The following is a 25,707-nucleotide window of genomic DNA, read 5'->3' on the forward strand; positions in this document are numbered from 1 at the left end:
ACCCATAGCTAGTTCTCGGGAAATGAGAACATCAGTAACTAAACCACCCTCATGTAGCTGCAATGCATGCTTAACATCATGCTGATAGATTAGAACTGTTGTTAGTACCAGATTTATTTCGTTATTATTTATTTTTACTATGGAGAGTTACTACTGGCTGACTCTAAAGATTTGGCACAATTCACTGAAATTAAGCACAATGTTCTGTCTACTGGAATTCAAGGAGACCCAATTTGAGTATTTTGGTCTCTTCTAGAACCCTTTTGGCATACTACATATACACAGGATTTACAATTATTTTGCACATGAACAGAGACATATAACCAGCTGCACTGGCTGATGTGTTGCTCATGGATATTTTGATTCTTTTTTTAGAACAAAGACACCAGCAGTCTTCTAGACAATGGCTTGCATTTGGCCTATTCTACATTTATTGGATTCATATTACCAGCACTTACACGCAAATCCTCATGCTGAATTTCATTCATTTAATGTTCATAGACACAAGAGAAATGTTGGCATGCAAAATACAAGAGGTGATTTTTCATATTGTCATTTGTCATCTTCAGAAAGCTGTTTTATGCAGTACATCCTTTATGCCAAATATAGAAACTTTTTTGCTGTACTGATATACTATACATTTTCTCAGCTATAGATTAGATGTAAGACATCAAAATCCTCATCCCATTCCCACAAATATTGTTCTGACAAAGATCTGTGACATGTGATGCCTGAGCATCCTGTCTCCAGTGCTGACTCACGCACAACACTCTTCAATATAACCCATAGATCAATGTGGCATAATCTTGCCAGCCTACAGAGGTCTTGTTTGTAGCTATAACGTTTAGATTTCTTCTTTTAAAACCAATTTCTGAGTTTTATCACTCTTTCAGTACCCACTTTGCTCGTTCTGTAACCTCACTAGTCATTCTAACTTTAGACAAAGTGAGCAAATAATCACACAGGGTAGAGGAGAATCTTCTTTCACCCCATCCAGTTATAGTGAATCCTATATAGTTCATAGATCTGGGGAGAGTAAAGGTATTTTTCATGCATTGTATTTCTATGAAATTTTTTTGTACATAATGAGTATACTTCAGTCCACTAGGTTAGAACAGGTAAATGCAATGTTGATGTACTTGTCATAAATAAACAGTTGCAGATATTATTTCAGCAACATCCTCCTTAATGTTGTCAGTGTCCTGAGTTTGTATCTGCTTCCAAAACAGTATGTGGACGTATTTTTGCACGCACAGAATATGAATCAGCAGAGCATTTAGGCATATGCTCAAGCCTTGTTGCATTTCAGCATGGTTGAATGCTTTGCTGAGTAGTCCTGAGGTTCAGTACATGCTAAAATATAAGCAAAAGCAGAATTGACTCTCACAGCACCTTCCAAATGTCAGATTTCCAAATGGAAATTTGCAATGGAGAACAAGTTGATGCATGTAGCTTTTTTTTTTTTTGAGAGAGAGAACATAAAGCATATAGCTGGCCTGTTCAGCTCCTTCCTCCTCTTCTGCCATTGCTAGCAACCTTCATGTGACACACGCACGTGCACAAAGGGTGTGCATGATCTGTGTTCTTGAAATAACCGTCACCCACCCCCTCAGTAGGGTGCAGGTACTGACTCTGCAGCAGTTGCACGGCAAATAGTGTAATACTGCTCTAAAATATACAGAACCTAAAAGCAAAATAAAACCCTTTAGTATTCTATACCAAGCGTGTGCATTACAAGTAGTCTCTAGCCTTCCACGGAGACTCTTATCTGCTAAGCTGTGTGATTGACTAACTACAACTTCGTTCACAGCAGGTAGAAAATTAATCTGTGGTGGGAAGTTTAGCACTTACACATAACTATGGGATTTATAACTAAATCTCTTAATTCTTTTTGTGCTTACCCTTGCTTCCCTTGTGCTCACCCTTGCTTCCCTTGTGCTCTAGTCTTCCCTTAATCTTTCAGCACTGTATTGTCACGATATTGACCTTCTGCCTCGTAACAGTGCCCTGTCAAATGTCATCTTTTATTCAGGTCTTTTTATGAATAACCTGACATTTGCAAGCATATTGGTCCTTCCCTGAAGCTTTCTATTCTACGTCCTGAGCAAGGTTTTTCCGAGAATATTGAAAAGAACGAGGAAATATCATCTTGTCTACTAGTATCCACTCCATTAAGTCCTTGGATTGCAACCTGATTGAACGATAATCATAGACATTTGAAACTTAAATGGTTTTGTGCCCAGTCTTTGAGTCATCTGTACAATGTCTGCTGAGAAGTCCATTCTTTTTTGAAAGTTCTTGTGGTAGAACAGGAGTGACTTAGTCATGTTTTCCTCCTCCCACTAGTGAGCTAGGAATTTGCACTACTGCATGTGGGCTGTCAATTAGCGTTATCTCCATTTGTTTTAGATCCAAACAGGCGGTCTGTTTCAACAATGAACCTTTCGAAACATGTTGATCCAGTCATTAACAAGCGGCTCTCCTCCTCATCTGCAACATTACTAAATTCTCCAGACAGAGGTACAGTTTCAAAGGAAAAAAAAAGAGCAAGAAAGAATGTTCTATATTGATGTATTACTTTGCACATAAAACAAGCTTCTGAAGTCATTTTCTGTACTTAATCTAAGTGGGAGTGAAAAGACTTCAAATGTGAAAAGTAAATGGTTGAACATTTTTTCCTGTGAGAAGAAGTATATATTTCTTGTTCTTTAAAACAAGAGAACTTACCTAAACAATCTTACTTTAGCAAATGATAAAAGCAGTGCTTCTGTCAGGTTTTTAGTAAATGAGGTACACCTATTGAAAGCGTACATTGCCCCATAGTGCATGCAATTATGTGTGACCTTTTATTTGCATTAGGCCATTTTGTCATTATTTTGTTTTCCTTTCTTTGGTAGTAGTTCTTGAATATCTAAGAACATGATGCATGAAGCTTTCAAGCAGTTATTTTATTACTATTTCTGATTATTTTTATTGAAGAGGTATGAGTGTTTTTTGTATGGTCTGTTTGTTGACTGTTTGTGTCCAGTTACTTTTCAAAGATTGCTTTTTTCAATGTATGTTTTTGATGTTTACAACTACTCTGCACAAATTATAAACAATCAAGCTTTTAAAAATTAATGAAGCTGAATTGCTGCCTCTATTCTGAGGATTTATGAGATTGAAGCATTGAGCTTAAAGGAGTTTTATAGAAGAATGTCTCTTGTATAACTCGTGCAAAGAGCTTTACAGAAAAGTACGTGGTAGGGGTTTTTTGTCCTCTGCTGAAAATGAGAAGTTCTGTCGCACTTCAATACAGATAAATGCATGTTTTTGAAAACAATTTTTAGAATGGTGTTTTGGTTGCGTTGCGAAACTGATTGGTAGATGTCATTATTTGTGTGTCTCAACTAAGTGCCATGTTTTATGTGTATCTGGTTGATTTGGTGAGCCATGTTAATCCTAGTGGGCTAGCCTAGTTGTAGTCTGGTAACTTGCAAAACATACAGCATTATGGTAGGAAATAATTTATTCCAAAACTCCAACAATTTTTTTCTCTGAATGTTGAAATCCAGTTAATTTTAATTTTATTAGCTTTTCAGGTGTGTATATATTTTCCAGATGGTTGGTGTTCTTTACCAAGGGATGCTTCTTTGAGGAAGGATCTTGGAGGGGGGACACAGGACCAGCAGCAAACATTAAATGTGAAGGATAGTCTCTTATGGACTGTAACTCAGTGTGTGATAGCTTCTGCCACCCATTTCAAATTCAGGAGAAGTGAGACTGAATAGCAAGCAGTCTAACAGTGGGGAAAGGGAAGGAGTATGGAAGTGGTGGCTATATGTCAAAAACTTTAAATGTTGAGGCATTCTTTGCTTGGCATTTTAATTAAAACAGCACAGAACTCTTCAGAAGTCTCTTATTGTCTTTCACTGACTTCAAGACAGAAAGCAAATCCAAATGCTATAAATGTCCTCTTTCTTGTGCACAGTCATGTACCTCAATCTAGTTGAGCATGTATCTGGAGAAGTGTCGCTGGTCTCTCCAGTGGCCTCAACATCTTAAGGCAAATGCTTAAAGGAAGGCTCTCACTGCTCCGCATTTCACCTTCCAGAGGGCACTCGATCACACTTTGTCTGTAATGCATACTCCTACCTGCAAAAGCGAGCTGGAGATGAGGATGATAAGCTTACCCTAAGTGGCTTATAGCTGTTATCAAGAACATGTATTCTGTTAGGCAGCACCTTTTTATCATTTGAAGGACAGGATTTTTTTTTCGGTCTAGCAAAAGACAAAAGTTTTCATTAACTTATTGCCTAAAAGACCTTTCAAGTATAGTATTGCTATGTAGCTCTTTATCACAGTGTTACAATCAGGCAGCTAGAACAGGCTTCTCATTATGCTTTTATGTTAGTGGTACAGGTCTGAGTAGTTGAAACTGTAACGAAACATGAACACACATATTCAAGTGGAAAAAGCTGGTTTTGGCCAATAAATTTTGGTAATCATGCTCTTTAAGGAAAGCTTAGCAAGAAGATAATATTTTAGATGAGGTATGAGTTACACACTTTCTTAGGTTTGAAAAGCAAAACTTGCACCATAGTTGTGTTCCTCCTCCTCTCTGCAGTGCTTTTTCTTTCAAACAGGTGATGGTCTCGATCACTGCAGCACCTTTGTCTGCCACTTTTATAGGAGAAATTCAGGGGCTCCAGTATTCTTTCCTGTTGAAAGAGAATCTAAGCATAGAGTAGTTTTTCCCCCATCTACTTCTCAGCACGTTTGTTGCTCTGTATGAGCAAACACCACTGTTAGCAATGAGTCTCCTTCGTGGTGCTTATCAGGAGACCTGTTAAATCCCTGCCTCCCATCTGTTCCTAGAACTAATCAGATGCTGCTGTTTGCTTACTTGCAATTTATTCTGCTGCTGCTAAGACAACTTTCCAGTGGTCAGTTTGTATATCCTGAAGGCAAATATAGATGATTACAATCAATTCTCTGTTGCCAGCTCCCTGGGACTTTGTGTGTTTTTCAGTTACAAGTTAGACCATTAAAGATTTCCTTTAATCTGTTTAAACTAACCTGCTTGTAGCTGGGGGTAGGGGTACTTGCACCAGCAACCCTATCACGAATGTGCTTCCTGTGTGGAAACAAGGAGCAAACAGCCCTAAGAGTGATAGCCTAACACAGAATGAGAACAACAAATATCATTTCCCCTTGTTTGTCACATGGTTTGAAGGACTAAATCTTGAAAACATCACCCTCAGACATGAAAAAAAAAAAAAAACAAACCAAAAACAACAAACAAGGAAAAAAATCCTGATCTCATTGTTTTAAAGCTGATCTTATTATTTTGGGATGCTCTTTGTTTTGTATTCAATTTGCTTCAGTGTGAATTGGACACCAAAGTTAAGTTGTTCAATGCATTTAGGTGTTAATACTCTTGTACTTGGAACAAGTGGGAAAAGTTTATTTGGCTGTTCTGCATTAATGTTGATGCTAATGACTAATACAGAACTATGTATTGAAAGTATCAAATATGGTGCTTTTAGGGAGCTGTGTGTTTGGAAAATTCAGTATGTGATGCCCTTGATCCATAAAGCCAAGGTGTATTTAAATGAACTCTGATCTAAACCCATTTTAGAGATTTAGGGAGGCTTCACTCCAAGCTCCTGGCTAAAACTATTTTGACACTTCTGAATCAGGTCCATTGCTTACATGGAGGAGAGAGTTTTTGTTGGTGTCTCTTAGCTGTGTGTTGGTGCATATGGGCTAGCTTTCTCCCAAACACTGCCTCAGTGCTGTTAGTTGGATGCTGTGGGCACACGATTGCTTCCAGTAGGTGGTGTGGGAATAAGCTCCCCTGTGTTAGGGGCCAATATAAAAGCACTAAACCATGCTGACCTTTAGGGCAAATGACATGAGATAGGTGAGACATGACAATTCAGTGTTTTAAGTCATCAGTCTCTTAGCTGTGTCCTCTTGAGACTACTTCATCTCTGGGGCCTCACGTGTAAGGTCTGCGGCTGGCCCACAGGGCCATGTTACACTGGGACATTTACTTATCAGCTGTTTGCAGCTGTACAGATGAACTCTAAGAAATTGACAGTATACATAGTATGGATTTATTGGCCTAAAATTTCAGGGATTGCCCTCTGAAGTTATATGATCTTTGTGTAAAGAGTTTCTCCAGACTCATCCATACTCATGCCTGTGAGCCTCACCTAGTAGAGCCTGAGACCACAAAAAAGAGTCTGTTGTCTTGCAACCGTAGCTTTAAACAGTGACCATACTGAGCATGGTGCCTGGAGAAGAAAGGAAGCAAAGATTTTGCCATTATTGCATCCAGTTTAATGGTAGTTCGGTGATTTTTCTTCATTGTTAAACTACAAGCTTAATGATAATGTGTGTGCTGTAATGGAGGTCTCTGTAGGGTATTTTATGTCCTGATAATCTGTACCCATGCAGAATGGAACCATTAATCACAAAAAGCTCTGGCAGTAGTACATTGTGTAAGGACTCTTATCCAGAGAGCCTGCTGTGTTTGGGAGTCCTGTATTTCTATAGTAAAGCCCCTTATTGAGTTAGCAGAATTTAGGGGAGCAATTTCATAAGTGAAAAACAGCACTGAGGGCAGATTAGGCAATTATATTTTCATAGGATGAGATGAAGATCAGCTCCTCTTTTCATGGGGCACAGCATGGAGTAGATTAAAGACAGATTCAGATTTTATGGCTATTAAAAGTGATGGATCTCTACCTTTAAAAATGCAAATTAATCTCAGGTTTATTATAGCAAGTCACTTCAATGAATGCTTTAGAGACTGAGCCTCGTAAATTCAAGCTGCAGTTTTGTTGCCGTAAACACCAAACTAGGGCCAATGAATGCTGAGATGTAAGACCTGGTTTTGCTTGCAACATCAAGATTATTGCTATGGTCTAAGCTTGTTATAATGAATTACTATGGGAACTAGTTGAATGTTTTGTTTTGTGGTGCTCATTATAATACAATTTGTTGCATCAGAGTATCAAAGAAACATCTAGTTCAATATAAAAATAACTTATAGGGCTCTTTTGGTTACTACTTCACCATGATCAATGTTTAAGTAGTATTTTTTTAAAAAGTAAAGAAATTTTACAAGGCAGAAGGAATATATTGACAAGCTAAATTTGCATTAGGCAATATTGGGAAAAGCAAGGCAAGGGAGTGATTGCAGCAAGGTCAATGTGTAGTGTGTGTGTTTTCAAAACAGACTAACGGTGCAAAAAGTTGGCTCTTGTTACTGTTCTAAATTGAAAATAATATTAGCAGGACTTTTTGACAGAGAATTAATGATCCAATGTACTTACTGTATTCTGTGGCTTCATGTATTACTGAGACAACTGTAGCTGCTGAGCTTGGTATCTGCAGTTGAGGTGCATTGTAACCTTTTGCGATGCTTTGACAAAACCTCTTTCTTTGGCACAGTTTTCTGTATAGCAGTAAATAACCTTCTTTGTTTTTTTCTAGCTAGGCTGGCAGACTGGAAGGTGTTGGTCTTTAGTAATTGCTCTTTTTTGTAATTAGAAGACTACATACCTTACATGTAGAAAGAGCTTGGGACACAAACATCTCTGTCAAAGTCTATATTTAGGAGTGGCAACTGCTCTGCTAGTACTGAATCTATCCTGTCATTCCTAATAGGGAATGTGGCATATGTGCAAAATATCGGTATTAATTTGATAACAATTTGCCATAATGCCACAGGCAGTAACACAAGTTAAATGTTCAGATAGATTTGTTCCTATAGGAATTCCTCTACTAAAATGGAGTAAGAATAAAATGCAAAGCATTGAATGATTGCTTTGATCTCTGAGGGACAATGTGAAGATTTTCATGGTATGTAGTAGTGAGGAGATAATACTAATACTTCTGCAACCTGTAGTTATTTGTGAAGTGTTTGATCTAACATCTTGCTTGTATGGTGCACGTTCAGCTCGCCGTCTACAGCTCAGTCCATGGGAGAGCAGCATCGTTAGCAGGCTTCTGATGCCCACTCACTCATTCCTGGCCCGAAGTAAAAGCACAGCTGCCTTGTCTGGAGATGCAGGTAAACCTATAAGAACAGAGGCTTCATGTCTCAGCCACTTATTTTTCCAGATTCCCTGTGGGATGTTGTGAAGTTATTGATCTAAGTACGAGTGTACAGTGGCATCCCAGAATGAGCTTGAATGTCCATGATTACATTGCATGACAGCATGAAGGCTTGTTTGTACACTTGTTTGCTATGCTCTCTCTCTTTCTCCCACCACCTCTTTCTTAATTTCTTTTGCCTTGTTATCGGTGCAATAAATGAATACAACATACACAGGGCAACAGTGTCATGCTGTCCATGGCTGTTTAAGGAAATGCCCACAATGGTGTAAAGAGCTGATCCAGCACACCCACTGCTAAGGCTGTGAGCTGCTTGCTGCAAAAAATAGTTTCACTCTGTACCAGGGCACTTCCCACGTGGAACACGCTAGACTTGCAGAAAGATAGACCCTGGTTCCAGTGGATTAAATACACGTGAAGTTAAATGCGCAGGTTTAGTGAGGCTACAATAATGGTAAATTTCTCTACCAACCCCAGAACAGCTGTCTGATGTACTACTGAGGGGAAAATGAACCTGCAGAAATGTGAAAATATTGCTAGGTGGTAACTTAAAGCCCAGGCAAAACTGTATTCCAAAGACAACCAGGCCATACTTGCTTATCATCTGTTTTAGGCAGGTGACAGCTGCCTCTTCTTTTATCATAGGATGTTTTATGATCATGCACTGGGGACTTTACCGTTACAATAGTATGTTGCTGCACATGCTGAATGCCTAAGTCTAGGCAGGTCTTTCCTGTCTGATATGGATGGGATTTTTATTCTAATTAAAGGATGTAGAAGGTAATAACGAATAGAGATCTGCTAAGATTACTTTTAAAGAAGCTTTCACTTAAGAACTCTTATAACTAATTAGGCTGCAGTACATTTCCACAAGGGTAGCACTGTAGGAGCAAATATGTGGATGATATTCTGTAAACAGTGGGATTAACAAGTACAAAATTCCTTTTCACTCTTTACAAAAAACAGCTTGTAAAGTGAATACTTAATGTCATCTACCAAGCAGGATATTGGAAATTCAGCTCTTCATTAGGGAAAAGTTGAGAAAGCAGTGACTTAATTTTATCAGGGGTTACTTCATTGGAACAAGCATGAAGATTTTTTTTTTTTGTGACTGCTATTGTTTACACTGAGCAATAAGCTCTAAACTGAGTAGAATATCAAGAAAGATTGCGAATACCAGGAATGACTGATCTGTCAGTCATCAGTCTGAGGTAATTCCCCTGAAATGCCTTCCCTATGCTAACTGGAACTGAACCACCCAGAAGAATAATCCAACTGCTCATTGTTTTCCAGGTATTATTCTCTAGGAGCAATAACTGCCGTCCCTTCATGCAGGACACTTCCTGGAGATTAATGATCAGGTGGTGGTAATGGCTCACAGCTGTGCTCTGAGCGCTCAGCTCATCCCAGCCTGTCATTGTTCTCTAGAAAATTGCCCTGCCCTTTGGCTGTAAAGATAAATTACAATGCAAAAAATCAAAATCAAATTAAATATGGATTCATGTCCTCAAATTTTAAGTGAGCTATCGGGGACATCCAGCATAAGAGTACATCTGGATCTTTTTAAAATAACCCTCCAAAACCAAATTGTTTTTTAAAAAACTCTCCAAAAGCTGCTCTGAATAGATGTAATCCTGTTGGTACAGGATTCACGGGGAGTGCTTCCTAAAGCATTGTTTGGCAGCACGGCAAATGCAAATGAACTGCTTGTCTTTTAATACTTATGATGTCATCCTTGCTGGTAACTTCAGATAATCGGCGTGCAGCAAGAGAACTGATTTACAGAGGGTGGGAACCACATAAATTATAAGCTGTTTAAAACATACGTTGTGCTGCTGCCTCCCATCTGGTTTAGATACACTCAACAAAAAAAACCCCACACAAACAAAACCCCCTGTTTTCTTGTTTCTTGATTTTTTTTTTTTTTTTTTTTGTCAGTCATCTTGTAATGCCTCATTAAACATAAATCCCTATAAATGATAAGGCAAGCATGAGTGCCCTTGCTGTAACACTTACATGAGACTGTCTTTATTCATAATGTTAATCTCTCAGTGCAGGAGAATTTGCAGCATTAATACTGTTAAGTCTATGAGCTCTTCCTGTAACAGCAGCTGTACTGTTGTAAAACTGGAAGAATTAACTGTATGTAGAGCTGCGTTCTTTCAAGTGTGCTCAGAGAGGGATCTACAGGCAAGAAATGTTAGATTTTTTTACCAAGGAAACGGAGGATGTAATTCTCTTTTCCTTTAAAAAAGAAGAAAAGGGATAGGGAAGATACCATATAGAAGCTCTACTTTTCTTTCAAGTAACATGCTGAATAATAATTATGCTAAGACTATATTAAATAACCAGGAAAGACAAACAGGAGCAAACAAATAAAACTCTGTAGTAATAACATTATTTTCCTCAGTATTTCCTTCAGTTAGATAAAGTCCAAGAATACTTTGCTGCAAGAAGTTCCCCATGATACGTTTTGCAGTGTTGCAATTCTTTTTTGATATGTAATCAGAACACTGTACACCTGATAACCTGCCATTGGCAAGAGATCTTTTGCTAATAAATAGTCTTTGTGCTTGTGCAAACCAAAGGAAAACTGCCATTCTGGTTACTCATACAAATATTAATTTCCGAGTTGATTTGTTGTTAGCCTGCTTTTTGTAATGTGTAAAATAATTTACTGTTAAGAGTGTATTTGAATCAGCTGTTATTCTGTGATTATTAAGAAATATTAAAAGTTCTTAAATGGATGGGCTTCAAATATTCCTAAAATAGGGATTTTTAAAAACATGTAACTTGCTAAAAGTTCTAGACTGCAATTTCATTGATTTCCTAGATGAAACTGTTGTGTGTTGCTAATGTGTTTTGGTCTTTGTGTGTATATCTCCTTTTATTTTCCTCCACTTCCAAGACCAATTAATAGGCATTCTGATTCTAGTTCGATTATTTTCTCTTCCAAATGTCACTGAAACTCATGTCAATGCATATACTAAGCAAGTCAGTCAGACCAGTCACTGCTTTTTCAAAACCACCAGTTGTATAAAAACTTAACAGAAAAAGTGTTACTTTCTACTACCCAGTTATGTGGCATAGTTCTTTATTTAAAAGAAATTATTAGTTTACAAATGGAAAAGTACGTGAGTGCCTATTGAAATTGTATCATTACTGTATGTGTGGCCACGCTAATGTGTGCAATGGTGGTTCTGACTGGAGAATTAGTCATTCCTCTGTGTATTAATATTTTCTTTCTTTTCTGTCTTTCTCGGTTGTTTCTGTTCCTGCTGGCTTTCCTCTGTCAATTCTCCAATGCTGCTCTGTAATTAAAATTAATAAATAACAAAACCAACCAACACCGTAGTTATCCCCATTTGTCCCCGTTCAGCATCTTGCAGCCCCATCAGTCCTCTGTCCTGCAAGGCCATGAACTGTAGGAATCCTGGAGACCGAGCAAAACTTTATGCCTCTACTGATGCTGTTGGACGTAGGAGAACAACGCACCTTGCAGGGGTAAGCGTGTCAGTGGTACTTAAGTTAGTGTCTCATGCCATGACTATCTTGATAGCATTGCTTGCTAGGACAGCAATAGTTGCCAGGATACTTGACTAAGTCTGATCCTTCCCTCTGCGCTGTCCCCACCCCTTCTGATTTGTTTCATAGTTGGCTGGATTTTAACTGAAATATTATTATGTGGGGACATGGCCTGATTATGTACCGAAGAATCCACGTGGAAAAACACCCGTGTTTGCAGAGTGGCTGCCTTAGCTTCTCATGAGGCACAGAGTCAGTCAGAGTGTGTGTCCTCTTCTCAAGTGGATTCTTTGCTGCCTTCTAAGGCCCAAGCTGGTATTGCAGCTTTTCCTGCAGTGGGGAAACAGTTTTTCCCAGCAACCTGTTTTCACAAAGCCTGTAGAACTTCAGTTCTTCAGAGGCCTCAAGCAAATTCAGCTGAGCCTATGGGATAAAGAGCAGGGGGAAGGCACCCACTCGCACATGTCCATATACATAAGCACACAGAGCACTGTCACTTACTTCAGCTTTATTTTCTTAGCAGACAAGGCTAGTAAACTTTTACTCATTGAGAAGGAAGAGGTTGGTTTAGCAGCACGTTTGTAAGTGAGGCTTCCCACAGATCACCTGTTCATTCTGAATGATTTGGTAGCAGTTCTGACTGATCTGAGCTTTCAGGGAAAATCAGAACAGCGTGATACAGGCAGACCGAATTCACATTGACTGTGCTCCAAGCCAATGGGATGCAGTCAGCCCCATTTCAGATATTTGCTGAACCTGAGCGGTTATATTTTTTCTTGTACTGTACAGCCTGAGTTTGTCTTGAGTGTGAGGAGAGTGAAGTCGTCTCCGCAAATGATTGTGTAAGAGGTGCTTGCATTTTCATTTGGCCTGATGGGCAAAATATCAAGAAGCAGTGCTGGTATTGACATCCTTGTTGGAAGCAGTATTAATGAAAGTCGCATGAATCATAGCCAGGTCTTAATCTTTCAGGCAGATGGTAGTATATTGAAGTTTAAGTTAAGGCACAGCATTGGGTTGTATCTGTAGGGAGATCTCATAGTATGTGCATAGTGCATTGCAATCTCCAGGGCTATCAGTTTAGCACCTCTTGGGTCTTTCTCATTGTGTTTTGGGTTTTGTTTTGGTTTGTTTGGGGTTTTTTTTGTTGTTGTTTTTAATTAAAAAGAAGAAAGGTTGATACATTTTGGTGGAGGAGACAATGTAAAAATGCTAATACAAAATGACTGAGTTAAAAGCTGTTTTCAGTAGCCTGTGTGGTGTGGAGAATCTTATTCTTCTGTAAACTTTTACAGGAATTCAGTTTTTTACTTTACTGACGTTTACAAAAAAAAATTTCTGATGCTCTATTTTCGAGACTAACGAAATAGATCCAGTATAGAGAGTTATTGCTAGCAAGCCAAAATTCTTCTTCATTGTAATGCGTTTATTCTGGCTATGTATGCTTGGATAACTCAGGTGATTATTATCATATTAATCAGTAGATATCTGGTAAATTATACTGTCAAAGAGCTGGCTAATTACTCTTGAGTAATGACTTCAGGATCAAGACCATCTATTGCTAATATTACGTTATGCTTTTGGCAATTTGAAATAACTGATTTTAACCATAATGACCAAAAAACCCCTATTGGATTTATGAAGATAAACAAAGGGTTTATGTGCTCATGAAGTTGGTTTCAATTTTTCTTTTCCAGTTGTTAACTTAGTTTTCAGTTCAGGAGACAAGCATTGCAGAGCTCTCAGCTAGGGAGGTTCTAAAGCAGCATGGTACACATGCTGCAGGGGTTGTGCTTAAGCCCCAGCCAAGGTGGTGAGTAGCAGCCCCTCCGCATCACGTTGGCTGAGTGGCAGCTCAGTGCACGGGGAAGTATTCCCATTCTTCAGACTCCCCGAGTCTGAGCTCGTTATTCCAAAAACCTGAAGTTTTTCATCTATAGTTAAATGGAGGAAGTATATAGATGCCTAAATTCTGATATATTCCTTTAAACCAATAGTCCTATTAATACAAATCAGAGCTATAACAGAAATATTTAAAAAAAATAAGATCCTGAGATGAGAAATAAAGAAGGAAAAAGAGGACTTTGCTACTATGTATGAGAATCAATGGCAAAAAAGTACGTGCTCTGGAATCATCCAAGAAAAAAAAATAGGATAAATGTTGTACCACATTTGAGGGCATATGTGGTGTTCACATAAGCATGAAGGCAAAAAGCTTGTGCTATATAGGGACTGTGATCAAGGGTGACCCTAGGGCAGCGGGGGGGGGAGTGTTTTGCTCTTTCTTCAAATGAAATACGGGGTTTATGGGAAATAGTGGAAGGTACGGTGTGGCAATCAGCAAAGGTCAAACCTTAAAAGGTAATTTTTTTGCCTGTGTAAAAATAAGCCTCTGCGAATTAGCCCATTATGTCTTAAGACAGTAGAGAGCGTGATTAAGATGGATTCTTGTTGTCAAATGAATGTTTACTGACAAAGATGGTGGCAGACTACAGGAGCTATATTAATGAACTTGTTAAACAGGCTGTAGAAACTACTGACTCAGCACTGCTTTTTTTCAGCCCCCCAACCCCTCGTCCTTAACTGAGCTTGCTTTGCTTTCTTTATCCATGTGAACTCTGGCTTGATTTTGTCTTTTTGTTTGCTGAACTATAGACTGACAAAAAAGAAAAGGAGAGAGACCATTTGTCATCCAGCTTCTCAGCCAGCTTCAAAGGAGGTCATTTTTCTTCCAACCCCAAAGCTAGATCACCAGCTCCCTCTCCAGTTTGGTAAGCCAAGTACATGCTTAGCTGGAGGTTGAGCTATAAGCAGCTCTGATTGTTCTCAATTAAATGTGAAACAGTGCAAACTTATTTGGTGATATAGATGTTTTCTCTCTGCAACGAAGGAAAGACAGTCCTGCTTTTAGAAAAGTATTACTACTCCTCTGAGGAAGAGGAGGAAGTTACCTGGTTTCTTCCCTCTTGGCTGGGCTCAGTGCTCACACATCTGGAGAGATGCAAAGAGAAGCATTTTGAATGAAAGCTAATCAGTTGCTCCAGCAGTCCTGCTTGATAGCAGAGAAGTAGAGGAGTTGTTTTATTTTTAGCTATTGTAGAAGTGATATGTAGGTGGGTTCCAGCAGAGCATGTCTGATAGTGATTGTCACTCTTTGTGGTTACACAGGCATGCGTCAAAGTCTTTGCCTTTTCTGCCTGGCACACCCAAGCAGATAACTTCCCCACCTGGTTCCTCCAAAGTTTCCTCTGCTCAGGCACGTCCTCCTTCTCCTGGCAACATCCGGCCAGTCAAAAAAGAGGTCAAACCAGAGAGTGAGAAGAAAAGACTGGAAAAGGAGGCTGAAAAGGCCAATGAGGAGAGAACGGAAGAGAGTAAAGGAACTTCAGCAGGTGCTGGAGAACCTGCAAGTCAGGAAGAGCTCACTGTCCAGGCAGAGCTCACCCAAGGTAAGGAGCGATCCTCCTTTAGGTTAAGGAATGTCTTAGAGTCTCATGTTCTTCCCTCCCTTTCTCTGAAACAATGTAGCTTTCAGTAGTTTTCTGTCAAGTGTTAATCTAAGTTCTTTAGAAAGTTCCTGCAGATGTATGGTCATTACGAGGTAATAAGTGTAAACAGGTTGAAGCCCTCCTGCTTGTAACAGTCAAAACAACACGCAGACCTGCCTCTCATGGTGTGGGCTCACAGCCCTCCTCCTCTCTGCCTTTCTGGACTGGGATTTTGTCCCTCACATAATGACACAGCTTCTTTTCAAACTGTTGAAGTAGAATAATAATGATCTGAAGACTAATGGTGCAGGAAGCCATCACATAAGGTAGTATGAGCAGAAACAATGTCCATCTCTGCCAGACACTCAGTACAGTTGTGCTGGTAACACTACCAGCTTACCTGTAATATTGCAAGAGTACCACATCATGGGAGAGACTAGCAGAATGAAGTGGAATGCAGAGGAGAACTAAGGAGAAGAGTAAAGAGGAATAGGCAGAATTTTTTAGGGAAAATAAGTTATTTTAAAAAAATTGCTCAACAAACAAACAAAACCCACGCCAAACCACACCAACCCTGAAAAGCAGCAAGGCAGAAAAGGATGTACACACAAAATACAATAATGATCATAAAGTGTAGGAAGGGCAAAAGGTAAATCTGAAAATGAAAAATGTAAGTTTCTTCTAGCAGACATTTTAGTCCATTGTGAATATGGCATAAACTGTCTATCTCGCAGATGGGATAGAATGGCCATTGTGACCACTGGGATTCCCAGGATGGGTTACTTAGGATTCTGAATTTAAAATGCATAGATTCCCCTATGACTGTCCTTCAGAAAACAGTTTTAAATATTAATAATCCTGCATGTAACTGCAAGATATGTAGTTGGGGATGGTTGTTCTGCGAGAAGACCTGATGTGGATTGATTTCTTTAGTTCTAATAAGTTCTGTTACAGTAGTTCCAGTCTGACACCCAGGTCTTACCACACAAGGTGCAACCCCACAAAAAGTGAGAGATTTCCAATAATAAATGGATGCATCTGTTGGCCATGGGCATGTAAAGAAGATATGAGATAATTGCCATGTTAGGGTGGGTTTTCACTGCTCTTCTGATAACCTTTTGCCTGCTTCCTTTTAAAAGAATTTCAGAGATACCACTGAGATAACCTTGCAAATATTTACAAGTTGTAGTTCCCTGATACAAGGTGCAGACCAGAGAAACATAGTCATACTGGTTTGACAGTTTAGCTCAGGAGGAAGAGAGGCTTGACTTCTCTGCAGAGTGTCAATATTTGAGTTTGTGACAAGGTCACTTAGTATGTAAACAGGTTATGTGTGATAAAGATATTCAAAAGTGAAGTAGTTTGTATTCACAGCAAAGAAAGAAGTAGTGGAGAGGGGCAAAAGAGAAGGATACTAGAATCAAAGTGGTGAGCAGCACTTCAAATAGGATGTCTTTTGCCAAAGCCAGAGAAAGTGATGGTTGGGACCAAAGATTGAGACCTCAGGCTAAGTATTTTACATGTGAGGTTAGAGGAGAGGCTTTGTACTGCAGATGGAGGCCAAAACTGCCAAAATTTAGCCACTGGTTGAATGCAAGAATCTAGAGAGGGGCAAGTGCAGGATTTGGAGCTAGAGGGACATTGCTGATGTCTCCTAGGTCTGTGTTGCAGGTGAACGTAGCTGATTTCTGCCAGGTAACTGAACTGGCCTTTAACCTGTCTGGCTCAGCTGCCTGCTAGCTGTGTAGTCACAGGAGCCAGGAGGTCAGCAGGTAATGATCACTGATGGAGCTATTCAAGCTTTTGCAGGCAAATCTCATGTGACTTTACTAATACCAATGAAGTTTTAAAGACATTTTGGGTGTGCCTGTGCAAGCTGTTGTCATCTTTTCTGACAGCAGGGCAGGTGTGCATTAAACAGGCTACTTGTTACACTACCAGCTTCAGCACCTGAGGAAAGAAGTGAACCCCAAGCAGCACAAAGCTGTGCTCCCTTCAGGAGTGACAGCCCTGCCTTGGTCCATCTTAGTAAATTAAAAAGGGCCGAGGTGCAGGAACTCTGTCAGTTATACTGTTGAACTATTACAAAGGCTCTCTGGTATGTTTCTGATCCAGGTTGTAATTGCAGCTCCACATTTTCTTACCTTCCGTCCCCAAGGCTACTAAGAGCATAGCTTTAAAGGGCTCCCAAGCTTTAGAGTGATCAAATTACTTACCTTTTTATATTTGGCCACACCAGAATTTTCTGAGTTCCCAGCTACATCTTGGAGGTTAGCCCAGGCCTGGACTGTTCCCTAGGGGTGGTCGGAATACCTGTTTTGGTAAGGTGAGAGAATAGTGTTCTGGCTGTGGCTAAACTGTGCCAGCTCACCTCAGGGCTAGAGAACAGGCCCTGGCACTCTTTAAATTACAGGTGTACATGTATCATTTGAATTCAAGGTGAAAGCCCTGAAGCAGTTCTAGGAAGACCTGCATAGTTTTTACTTGATAGAAGAAGAGAGCAGGGAGGTCAGCAGATGTGAGCATTCAGCACTGAGAAAGTAGCTGAATTTGTGTTTGTGTACGTGATGAGGTATAGGAAGGGGGAAATGGGGAGGAAAGCCCTCTCAGAAGTTGTTAGTGAGGTGAGGAAAATGCTGTAACATCCCAAAGGGTGGTTAGAAATGTAGTTTTAAAATCATCTCCTGGCTGTTCCTGATGACTTATTTTACATTTATCTTCCCAGGATCGGAATCTGATTCTATTGACACTTCAAAGTCTTCCCTATCCATGTTTGTCTGTGTTACCAGATGTGATTACCCTGGGAATGCTTCCTTCATTTAGCTTGTGTGTTGGTAATGGTCCCTGGCCTCTAGAGAAAAAGTGCAGTTGAAGCACTCTGTACCTGTGCTAGAGAATGCCAGGCAAACTTACAGAAATGTGAACTAGTGTTTTACTTGAGGAAAACGTGTAGCCTTCTCTAACCTTCTCTACTCATTGGCCACCTTCTCTACCAGGTGGCCAAGGCTGGTCCTGGATATAGAATTTATATGAAGGCACTGTTATGATTTGAACACAAGCCATAGTTCACCAATAATGGCAAAGCTTGTTAGGAAGCTGTGTCCTGGTCCCACGAATTGCCTCAGGTTGGAGTAACTGCAAAATTGGTGATAGTTTGTATCCTACCCTTATTGCAGATCACTTCAGACAGTTGATGTTTGAGATCACCAAGTCACCAAAAGTGACTAGCCTGTCACCAAAAAGTCTGGCTCTGCTCCTCAGATGTAGACTATCAGACAGAAGAAAATATAATATCACAATGTTTCACTTCTGCTCTCTGAATAGAGTTGGGCAAACTTAAGAAATGTGATGGTAGGGACTTGCTGAGTCAGCATAACTCCTGTTGAGCACCCATCAGCATTTATTCTTCTGACGGAAAAGTTGACTTAACCTTTCAACTGCAGCTGCTTTCACATATCCTGTAAAAACAAACTTCTCTTAAGGATTATGAACCCCTAGCATCTAGAAATTTCTTCCTACTCTGAATCATTTATAGAAAAGTAAACTTGAAAATATTTTAGAGTATTTGAAACTACTGTCTGTTCCTCTCAAGAGAGTGTCATCTTGGCTACTGTGTCTATACAAACTAATTTTCCTTCCCATCTGTTTCAGCAGCTAGCCCATCCCTACCTCCTGCTCCACCAGCTCTTTCTCCAGCCCCCACAAAGACCTCTGCAGGTACAACTGACCCTGAAGAAGCAACAAGGCTGCTGACTGAGAAGAGGCGCCTTGCCCGTGAGCAGAGGGAACGGGAGGAGCAAGAAAGGAGGGAGAGAGAAGAGCTTGAAAGGTGATTCTAGACCTCTGCAGTGGAGAATATATGTTTTTAGCAGCCTCCTAGCAGCTGCTTGTGTATATTCTGTTGTTATATTGTGATATATGAAGCACAGTAGTGAACTGTAGGAGGCACGAATTCCTCCCCAAAAACTAATTTTCCTCTTGGGTTTTTTTGTAGGCGCAATATATACCTAAGCAGATCTGTAAGGTTAAAACTTATCCCAAACAGCGCTTTAAAATAGGACAAGAGGAGAGAACAGATCCTTGCTGTAGCGATTCATTGTTTCCTCAGAGGTTAACAAAGCTATACTTGTTTATTCCAGCTAGGGAGCTCTGCACGCTGTTTTCAACTTTGTGATTGGGACAACGTCTCTTACTTTGAATTGTAAGATCTCTACCATGGGTGATGTTTAGGTGTCCCAACAGCTGTGACTTAAAGCTCTTATTTTCATTTAAAATCAAGACCTCCAACAGTTTTGGAGGGTAATTGTTGTTGCATCTCATTTTCTACTAGAAAATGAGTAGCCCATCTGGATACTTATGACTGTGGCTATAACACAAGTTGAGCGCGATTTTAGAGGGGTGCCATCCTCTGGAATTTGTTGAAGTTCTTTAACAACATTGCTGAACATAGCAACAAGGCAGAGCCAGTTAAAATGGTCTGGCTTTGCAAAAGGCTGACAACATGGTTCCTCTCAAAAAGGATTTTAAAGAAAATAAGATGCTGTGGCATAAGCGTAATATGGTGAATAAATACTCAGACTGAAAGATTGAAAACAAAAGGTGAAGAGTAATCAGCCTGAATAATGAAGGAGTTTTCAGTCTCTGTTCAGTGCCTTCATAAATGAACTCGAAAGGAGTTGCGGCCAGTGAGATAATGCTGGTCTTCGGTGAGAAAAAGCAGTGGTGAAGAGTTTCAGATGTATCATATTTCTGAGATACAAAACGGAAGCTGAACTGGAATACGTATAAGGAAATAATCCTAACTTAACTCGTGGTGGTGGTGGTCTCTAGGCTGTCTGAGGGAAGACGTTTTGTTTGGAGTTGAGTATATGAAAGTCATGACTCAGGTGAGTCATGGTCAACAAAATAAATGAACTGTTACGAGTTACTGGAAAAGGAGAACAAAAGTAAAACATCATTCTGAACTATCCAAGGTGAATCCACTTCTTGAATGTTGAGTTTTATATTTTTTGAGATAGTAAATTCAGTAAAACAAGGAAACTAAGTACAGGCAGACATCAAGGAAGATCACAAGTATAGAACAGCTCCCATATGCAAATCTACTAAACAGGTGAGGATTCTTCAGCTGGGAAGACCATCTGCCCTCTACTTCTCAGTGGGGGATATGATAAACTACAAAGTCCTAAGTAATTTGGGTAACATCAAAGGTGAAGGGGAAAAGTTATTCACTCCCATAATGCAAGGATGAGGGGGAATTCAGTGAGGTTAGGAGGTAGCGTTCAAAAATCAGCAGAATTAAATACTTCTTTAAAATTCAGGAGTCATTGCCGCAAGATAAGGTGGGTGCTGAAAATGTATACTATTTCAAAATATGATCAAATGAAATGACAGACAGAAGTGTTTTGCAAGATGCATTAAAGTCAATGATACTGTTTCTGATTCAGAAGGTACCCAAGTCATAGATAGTGGAAGCCAGGCATATGCTGGAGAAGTATTGGTATTGTCTTGCAAAGTTTTTATGTTCCGTAGGGCTTCACCTTTGGCCCCTGCTGGAAGCAGAACAAACAATTTGGCTTGACCCAGTTCATGTGATTTGATGCTCTCATGAATGAGAGAGCAGTGCAACCTTTGGCCAGCTGCTCTGCAGTGCTGGTGTCATGGGTCAGGAATCTGGTGGTTTGGGGCTTTTCCTCCTTTTTTTACTACTTTTTCTTATGCTTGTTTCATGATTGCAGGCAAAAGAAGGAGGAGCTGTCACACAGGATAGCTGAAGAAAGAGCTCGCCGAGAAGAGGAAGAAGCTCGCAGACAGGAAGCGGAAAAAAAACGAAAGGATGCAGAGGAGGAGAGGGAGAAGGAAGAACGGCTGCGCCGACAGGTGGAAGAGAGAGTTCAGAGGGAGAAAGAAGAGATGGAGCGCATTCAGAAACAAGTATGCTCCCTCCTGGAATTCCTGTGCCAGTCTGGTTGGCAGAGAAGTGGATGAAGCAACACCTCTTATGCAGCACGCAGATTAGAGGGACATCTAAAATTTAAGTGCTGTATATAAAGTGAATAGGGTTGTGGCAGAGTTCATTCCATAGAGTGGTTCAAAGAGTAAAGATATTTCTTCTTGACAAAAACATGCAGTAGGGAGTTGAGTTTTGTTTTGTTTTTTTTTTCCCCTGTAGACTTTATTTGTTTAGAACAAATCCTTTCCTATTCCTGACAAATTGTGATGAAAAAATCAATAGAGTTGTATTGGGCAATTTTAATGAATGGTGTTATACCGGAGAACTCTTTGGCCCCACAGTTACAGAAAGTCTAGATGCCAAGATAACTAACTATTCAGAGTGTTGGAGACATAGCACTGCTGAGTTCTAATCCTATGCCCAGTCTTGCTTTTGTGTGGGGCTAATGGGAAGGGTTAGGTTTTGATCACTTTAATCAAGCCACGGAGAAGCTTGACCTGGTGCAGTCCTCCTGAAATCAGCACAGCTACTTAAAAGACATAAGAGTAAATAAATTAAAATACAATTTTTTAAGTGGTCTCATTTTTGATGGGCATAATGTTGGTTTACTGGCTTCAGGAGAGGCTGTGGTAAGCGTTTTTGGATACGATTCTTCTCACACATGCCCTTACTTTGTGCATGTGCTTTCTTGCCCCCAAAATTCAGCACTTCAATCTGCGTCATAGACATTAGTTTTCTTCTTCTGGTATATAATTAAATGTATACTTCTGAAAATAAAAGTTTAAAGGATTGTGTTAGTGAAATATAGCTTAGAAGCTGCAGTTTTCTTTTTCCAGAAGATGTACGCTGCTTGCTTTGAAATGCTAAACTGAGGTACATCCCTGGTTTAGCACTTGGATAACGCGTAGCCAAGTTTTTTTGGATGTTACAGGCTTAAGAAATGAACTGTTGCAGTAGTTCCATCATACAACACTGTCACTGTCAGGGAGCAAGGCCTCTCTACAGTATATTCCAGACGAGTTTTACATTTAATCAAAAAAGCAGGAATGGAAAGCTTGTGCAAATGTACCTGTGGCTGTTTGTCCTTGATCTCATTAAGCGATGACCCTGGCCAAATAAAACGTTCTACTGCTTTTGTTTGAATCTCAAAAACATCCCCCATTCAAAACATGAATCTCTTGAATTACTTCCCTGGCTGCTGTTTTAATGCTGAAGGTTAGGAAATGTATTCCTCAGCTGTCATCTGGTGTGCTTTCATGCACATGCCCAGGAAAGGCACAGAACCAAATATGATGTCCATTGTTTAGTTACACGTCTCTTAATGCTATGCAAAACATGGAGATTAATCAAGAAATGTTCAATTCAGTCTGAAAAGATCGTTGGTGACTTGTAAACCCCAAAAGTGTCTTTTCAGGGTGTTGTAGATATGCATAGTTAAGCAGGTATTGGTGTAAATCTGTCCTTAAATAGTAAATTATTCCTCACTTCTTTTTCTTTTACCATCAACTCAGAAAGAAGAGGAAGCTCGCCTACGGGAAGAGGCAGAGCGCATTCGATTAGAACGTGAAAAGCATTTCCAAAGAGAAGAGCAAGAGCGCTTGGAAAGGAAGAAGGTAACTCAGGACAAGCAGAGAAACTGTAATTCATTTTGCCTTAGCAGTTTGTTCCCATGTCAGCTGTAGAAAGTTATCCATGATATAAATGTGTCCTCAGAAAAGCTGCAGTCCGTGTCTACGTAGCCTGATGTGAAAGTGAAGGGAATATTGCCAACAGTAATAAATAATTCACCTTTTTGCAATAAACAGATGCAACTGATAAATGACAAGCACTTGTGTTTTGCGAGAGATTTTTAAATTGACAGCAAACGTTATTTTACCCCTTTATATTTCATTGTAGAGGCTTGAGGAGATCATGAAGAGAACTAGGCGTGTAGAAGTTGTAGATAAGGTCAGTGCTGCTATTTAATGTGAAAATATTGGGCATGCTACACTTCTTTAGTGTCATTTTTAATTTACAAAACTGTGCTTCCTTTGCAGAAACCCAGTGACCAGCAAAATGGACATATATCAAAGGCAAATATTACTGGAGAAGCAGGTATTGTGTTTAACTGTGCCCTGAACAATGCCTACTAAGCCCAGTGATCTGAGATACAGTTCTGAAACTTGGCACACTAACTGCACTAAAAAAAAAAAAATGAGAGGAGTATAACTGAAGTCTTAGCAAACATTGTTTATTTAGCCTTTCCTTATAGGTAGTTAGCCATTACTAAATGAGTCAGCTGTTCAACAGCTTTGTCACATTGGTGTTTAACGAGAAGGAGTTGCTTACCAAGTTTAGTTATTTATAAAGTGAAAAGAAACAAATTCTTTTCTGATCACAAAAGAAACAGATTCTATAGTTTCTTTTGCATAGTATTACAGACATGGCTGTTGCAGACATTCTATTTTTGTAAAGGGTTATTTCATCTCAGTCATCAAAACAAACTGTTCGTTATCCAAACATCTACCTGTGATTTCTCTCTTCCACACCTGTTGCCTTATTCACTTGGTCTTAATTTCTATTTCTTTCAAAATTCAACTCCTACAAAAGCTGAGAGCCTCCCTGTCGCACGCATGCTTTCAAACTTCCCTTCTATTCTGTTCCCTCTATTTCTTTTTTTTTCTGGTCATTTTAGGTAGTTTTATGTAAGATTTTAATACTTACAATGAAGGAAGCAAAATAAAATGTAGCTCATATTCAACAGTCACCAAGTATGAATTAGCAGTATTTGAAGATACTGAAGTCAAGCTATCAAATGGCTTATCCTATTGTAGCATAACACATCAAATGAAATTAATCTTTATTTCTCTTTTGTGTTTGAGTAACATGGAGGACAAATAACAGCACTGGCTGCATGTACTGCTTTTTTGTGTGTGTGTTTAAAGTGAATGCTATAATTAGCACTGCCAGGAAACCTTTTGACACAGATTTCATTACGTGTGTTTGGAAGTTCTTTGTTTACATATTATCCTAGCAGGGGAAAAAGTTTGAGAACTGCTACACAGAATGCATCTGGGATGCCATCTTTTGCTGCAGGCACTGTTGAAGGTGCTATAAACCCCTTAATTCTTGAAACTATAAATGGCTCTGTAACCTGTGGCTAGCACTTTCCTGCCTCAGGCAGAAGACAAGTAGTCAGTTTGCTAAGGCATATGAGAATTTGGACCTCCATTTCTCCAGTCCCAAGGGAAGACTGGAGTCCTTGAGTGACTGGATAAAGAGAAAAACTGCCCCCACCTTTAGGGCTGCTCTACTGTTCGGCTTTGCTTTATCTAGATACGCTATTGATTTAAAGGCATGAATGAATGGACTTATTTCAGCCAACTCTAACTTTACATACTATGCTCTAACAGACCTCTGACCGTACACAAATGGTGATTTTTGTGGGAATGGCCAAATCACACAATGAAACAAAATCCATCACCTTTTTGTCATTTGTTTGGCCTCTGCTTCAAAATAGGAGATCACTCTGCCTTTCCAAAGCAGAAGAATTTTCTTCTGCTTTTCTCTTTTAAATGTTAAAGCCAATGTATTTTCTTCTTGTTCCACTTGTAGAAGCACCAAAACCTGTATTGCTAGTATCTTTCGCGTAAAAACTTGCCAAAGATCAGACTAACACATTCGGTGTAAAAGATTTCAGCCTAAGCATTTAGAGCATAGCAAAACAAGGGCAGCTGAAGGAGGGTTTCCTCAGATGAGGTTTTGGGTAACCAAGATAAATGTGTCCAAGCCTATTAATACTAAATTGTCCTTGTGATTATCGAAACAGATGCTGGCATGGGTGGGGTGCAATTGCTTCCTTTTACTGAGCTGTATGTGAATTAGTGTGACTGTAGATACAATGCAGAAGGCTGTAGCTGTACTTTAAAAGAACATCCTGAGGCAGGCTGATAACCTCTATCATATGGTCTTTGGATGAGGCACAAGGATACTCTAATTTTATGTAGCTCTCTAAAGCATTTTATAGTAGTGATTTGGTACTTGTTGAAAGAAGTATCCTTCCCATGGAGATTTTTTCCTCTTGATTTCCTGTTGACTTATAGTGAGTGATCAACACAGGAACCAAGAAATAGCAGTGTATGGAACTGATGATGTCCCAGTGTTCTCCTATTCCATTCTCTATTGCTGCTTGAAAAGCGCCAGCATAATATTCTGTTAGATATCAGCCTATTTTGACCACTGGCTTATGTGTTGGAATTGTGTATATCACTGTAAAATGTTTATTCTTGTCCATAAAGCTATAGCTTTGAAATCTGTGGCATTTACTTTGGATCTGAAACAGGACTTATGTGACCAAAAACTTCACAAAGCAGGTGGGGTGGGGGAGGGAGGGGTGTGGTAACTCTAAACTGTAGCTTGCCTTGACTGTGCTGTCTTTTGTAGGAAATGTTTTATCCTAATCTGCAGGTAGGTGATGATGCTTGGTTTTATGAAAACCTGTTTTCTCTCTCTAGTCATAACCAGTCCTGCATCTCCCTTGGAACCTGCAGGAGGACCTCAGCTTCAGCATGCAACGCAATCTCCGCACTACGGGACGCCCGTCACCTGCACGCGTGTGATTGTTTCACATCAACCCCCCGTAAATATGGACAGGTA

The 25,707-nt window shown here is 39.7% G+C and overlaps 1 protein-coding gene across 1 annotated transcript in view; it reads left to right on the forward strand.

Annotated features, from left to right (window-relative positions):
- Positions 1-25,707, forward strand: part of MAP7 (microtubule associated protein 7) — a 111,481-nt gene that overhangs the window by 78,130 nt on the left and 7,644 nt on the right. Inside the window, exons 8-18 of the mRNA XM_068411193.1 lie at positions 2,410-2,520; positions 7,952-8,065; positions 11,465-11,613; positions 14,290-14,405; positions 14,803-15,083; positions 18,774-18,951; positions 20,858-21,053; positions 22,584-22,685; positions 22,969-23,019; positions 23,109-23,166; positions 25,566-25,704. Of these exons, the coding sequence (XP_068267294.1) occupies positions 2,410-2,520; positions 7,952-8,065; positions 11,465-11,613; positions 14,290-14,405; positions 14,803-15,083; positions 18,774-18,951; positions 20,858-21,053; positions 22,584-22,685; positions 22,969-23,019; positions 23,109-23,166; positions 25,566-25,704 (1,495 nt within the window). The remainder of the gene's footprint in view (positions 1-2,409; positions 2,521-7,951; positions 8,066-11,464; positions 11,614-14,289; positions 14,406-14,802; positions 15,084-18,773; positions 18,952-20,857; positions 21,054-22,583; positions 22,686-22,968; positions 23,020-23,108; positions 23,167-25,565; positions 25,705-25,707) is intronic.

The sequence above is a fragment of the Nyctibius grandis genome, chromosome 1, assembly GCF_013368605.1.
Source record: "Nyctibius grandis isolate bNycGra1 chromosome 1, bNycGra1.pri, whole genome shotgun sequence".
NCBI classification, from domain to species: Eukaryota; Metazoa; Chordata; class Aves; order Nyctibiiformes; family Nyctibiidae; genus Nyctibius; species Nyctibius grandis.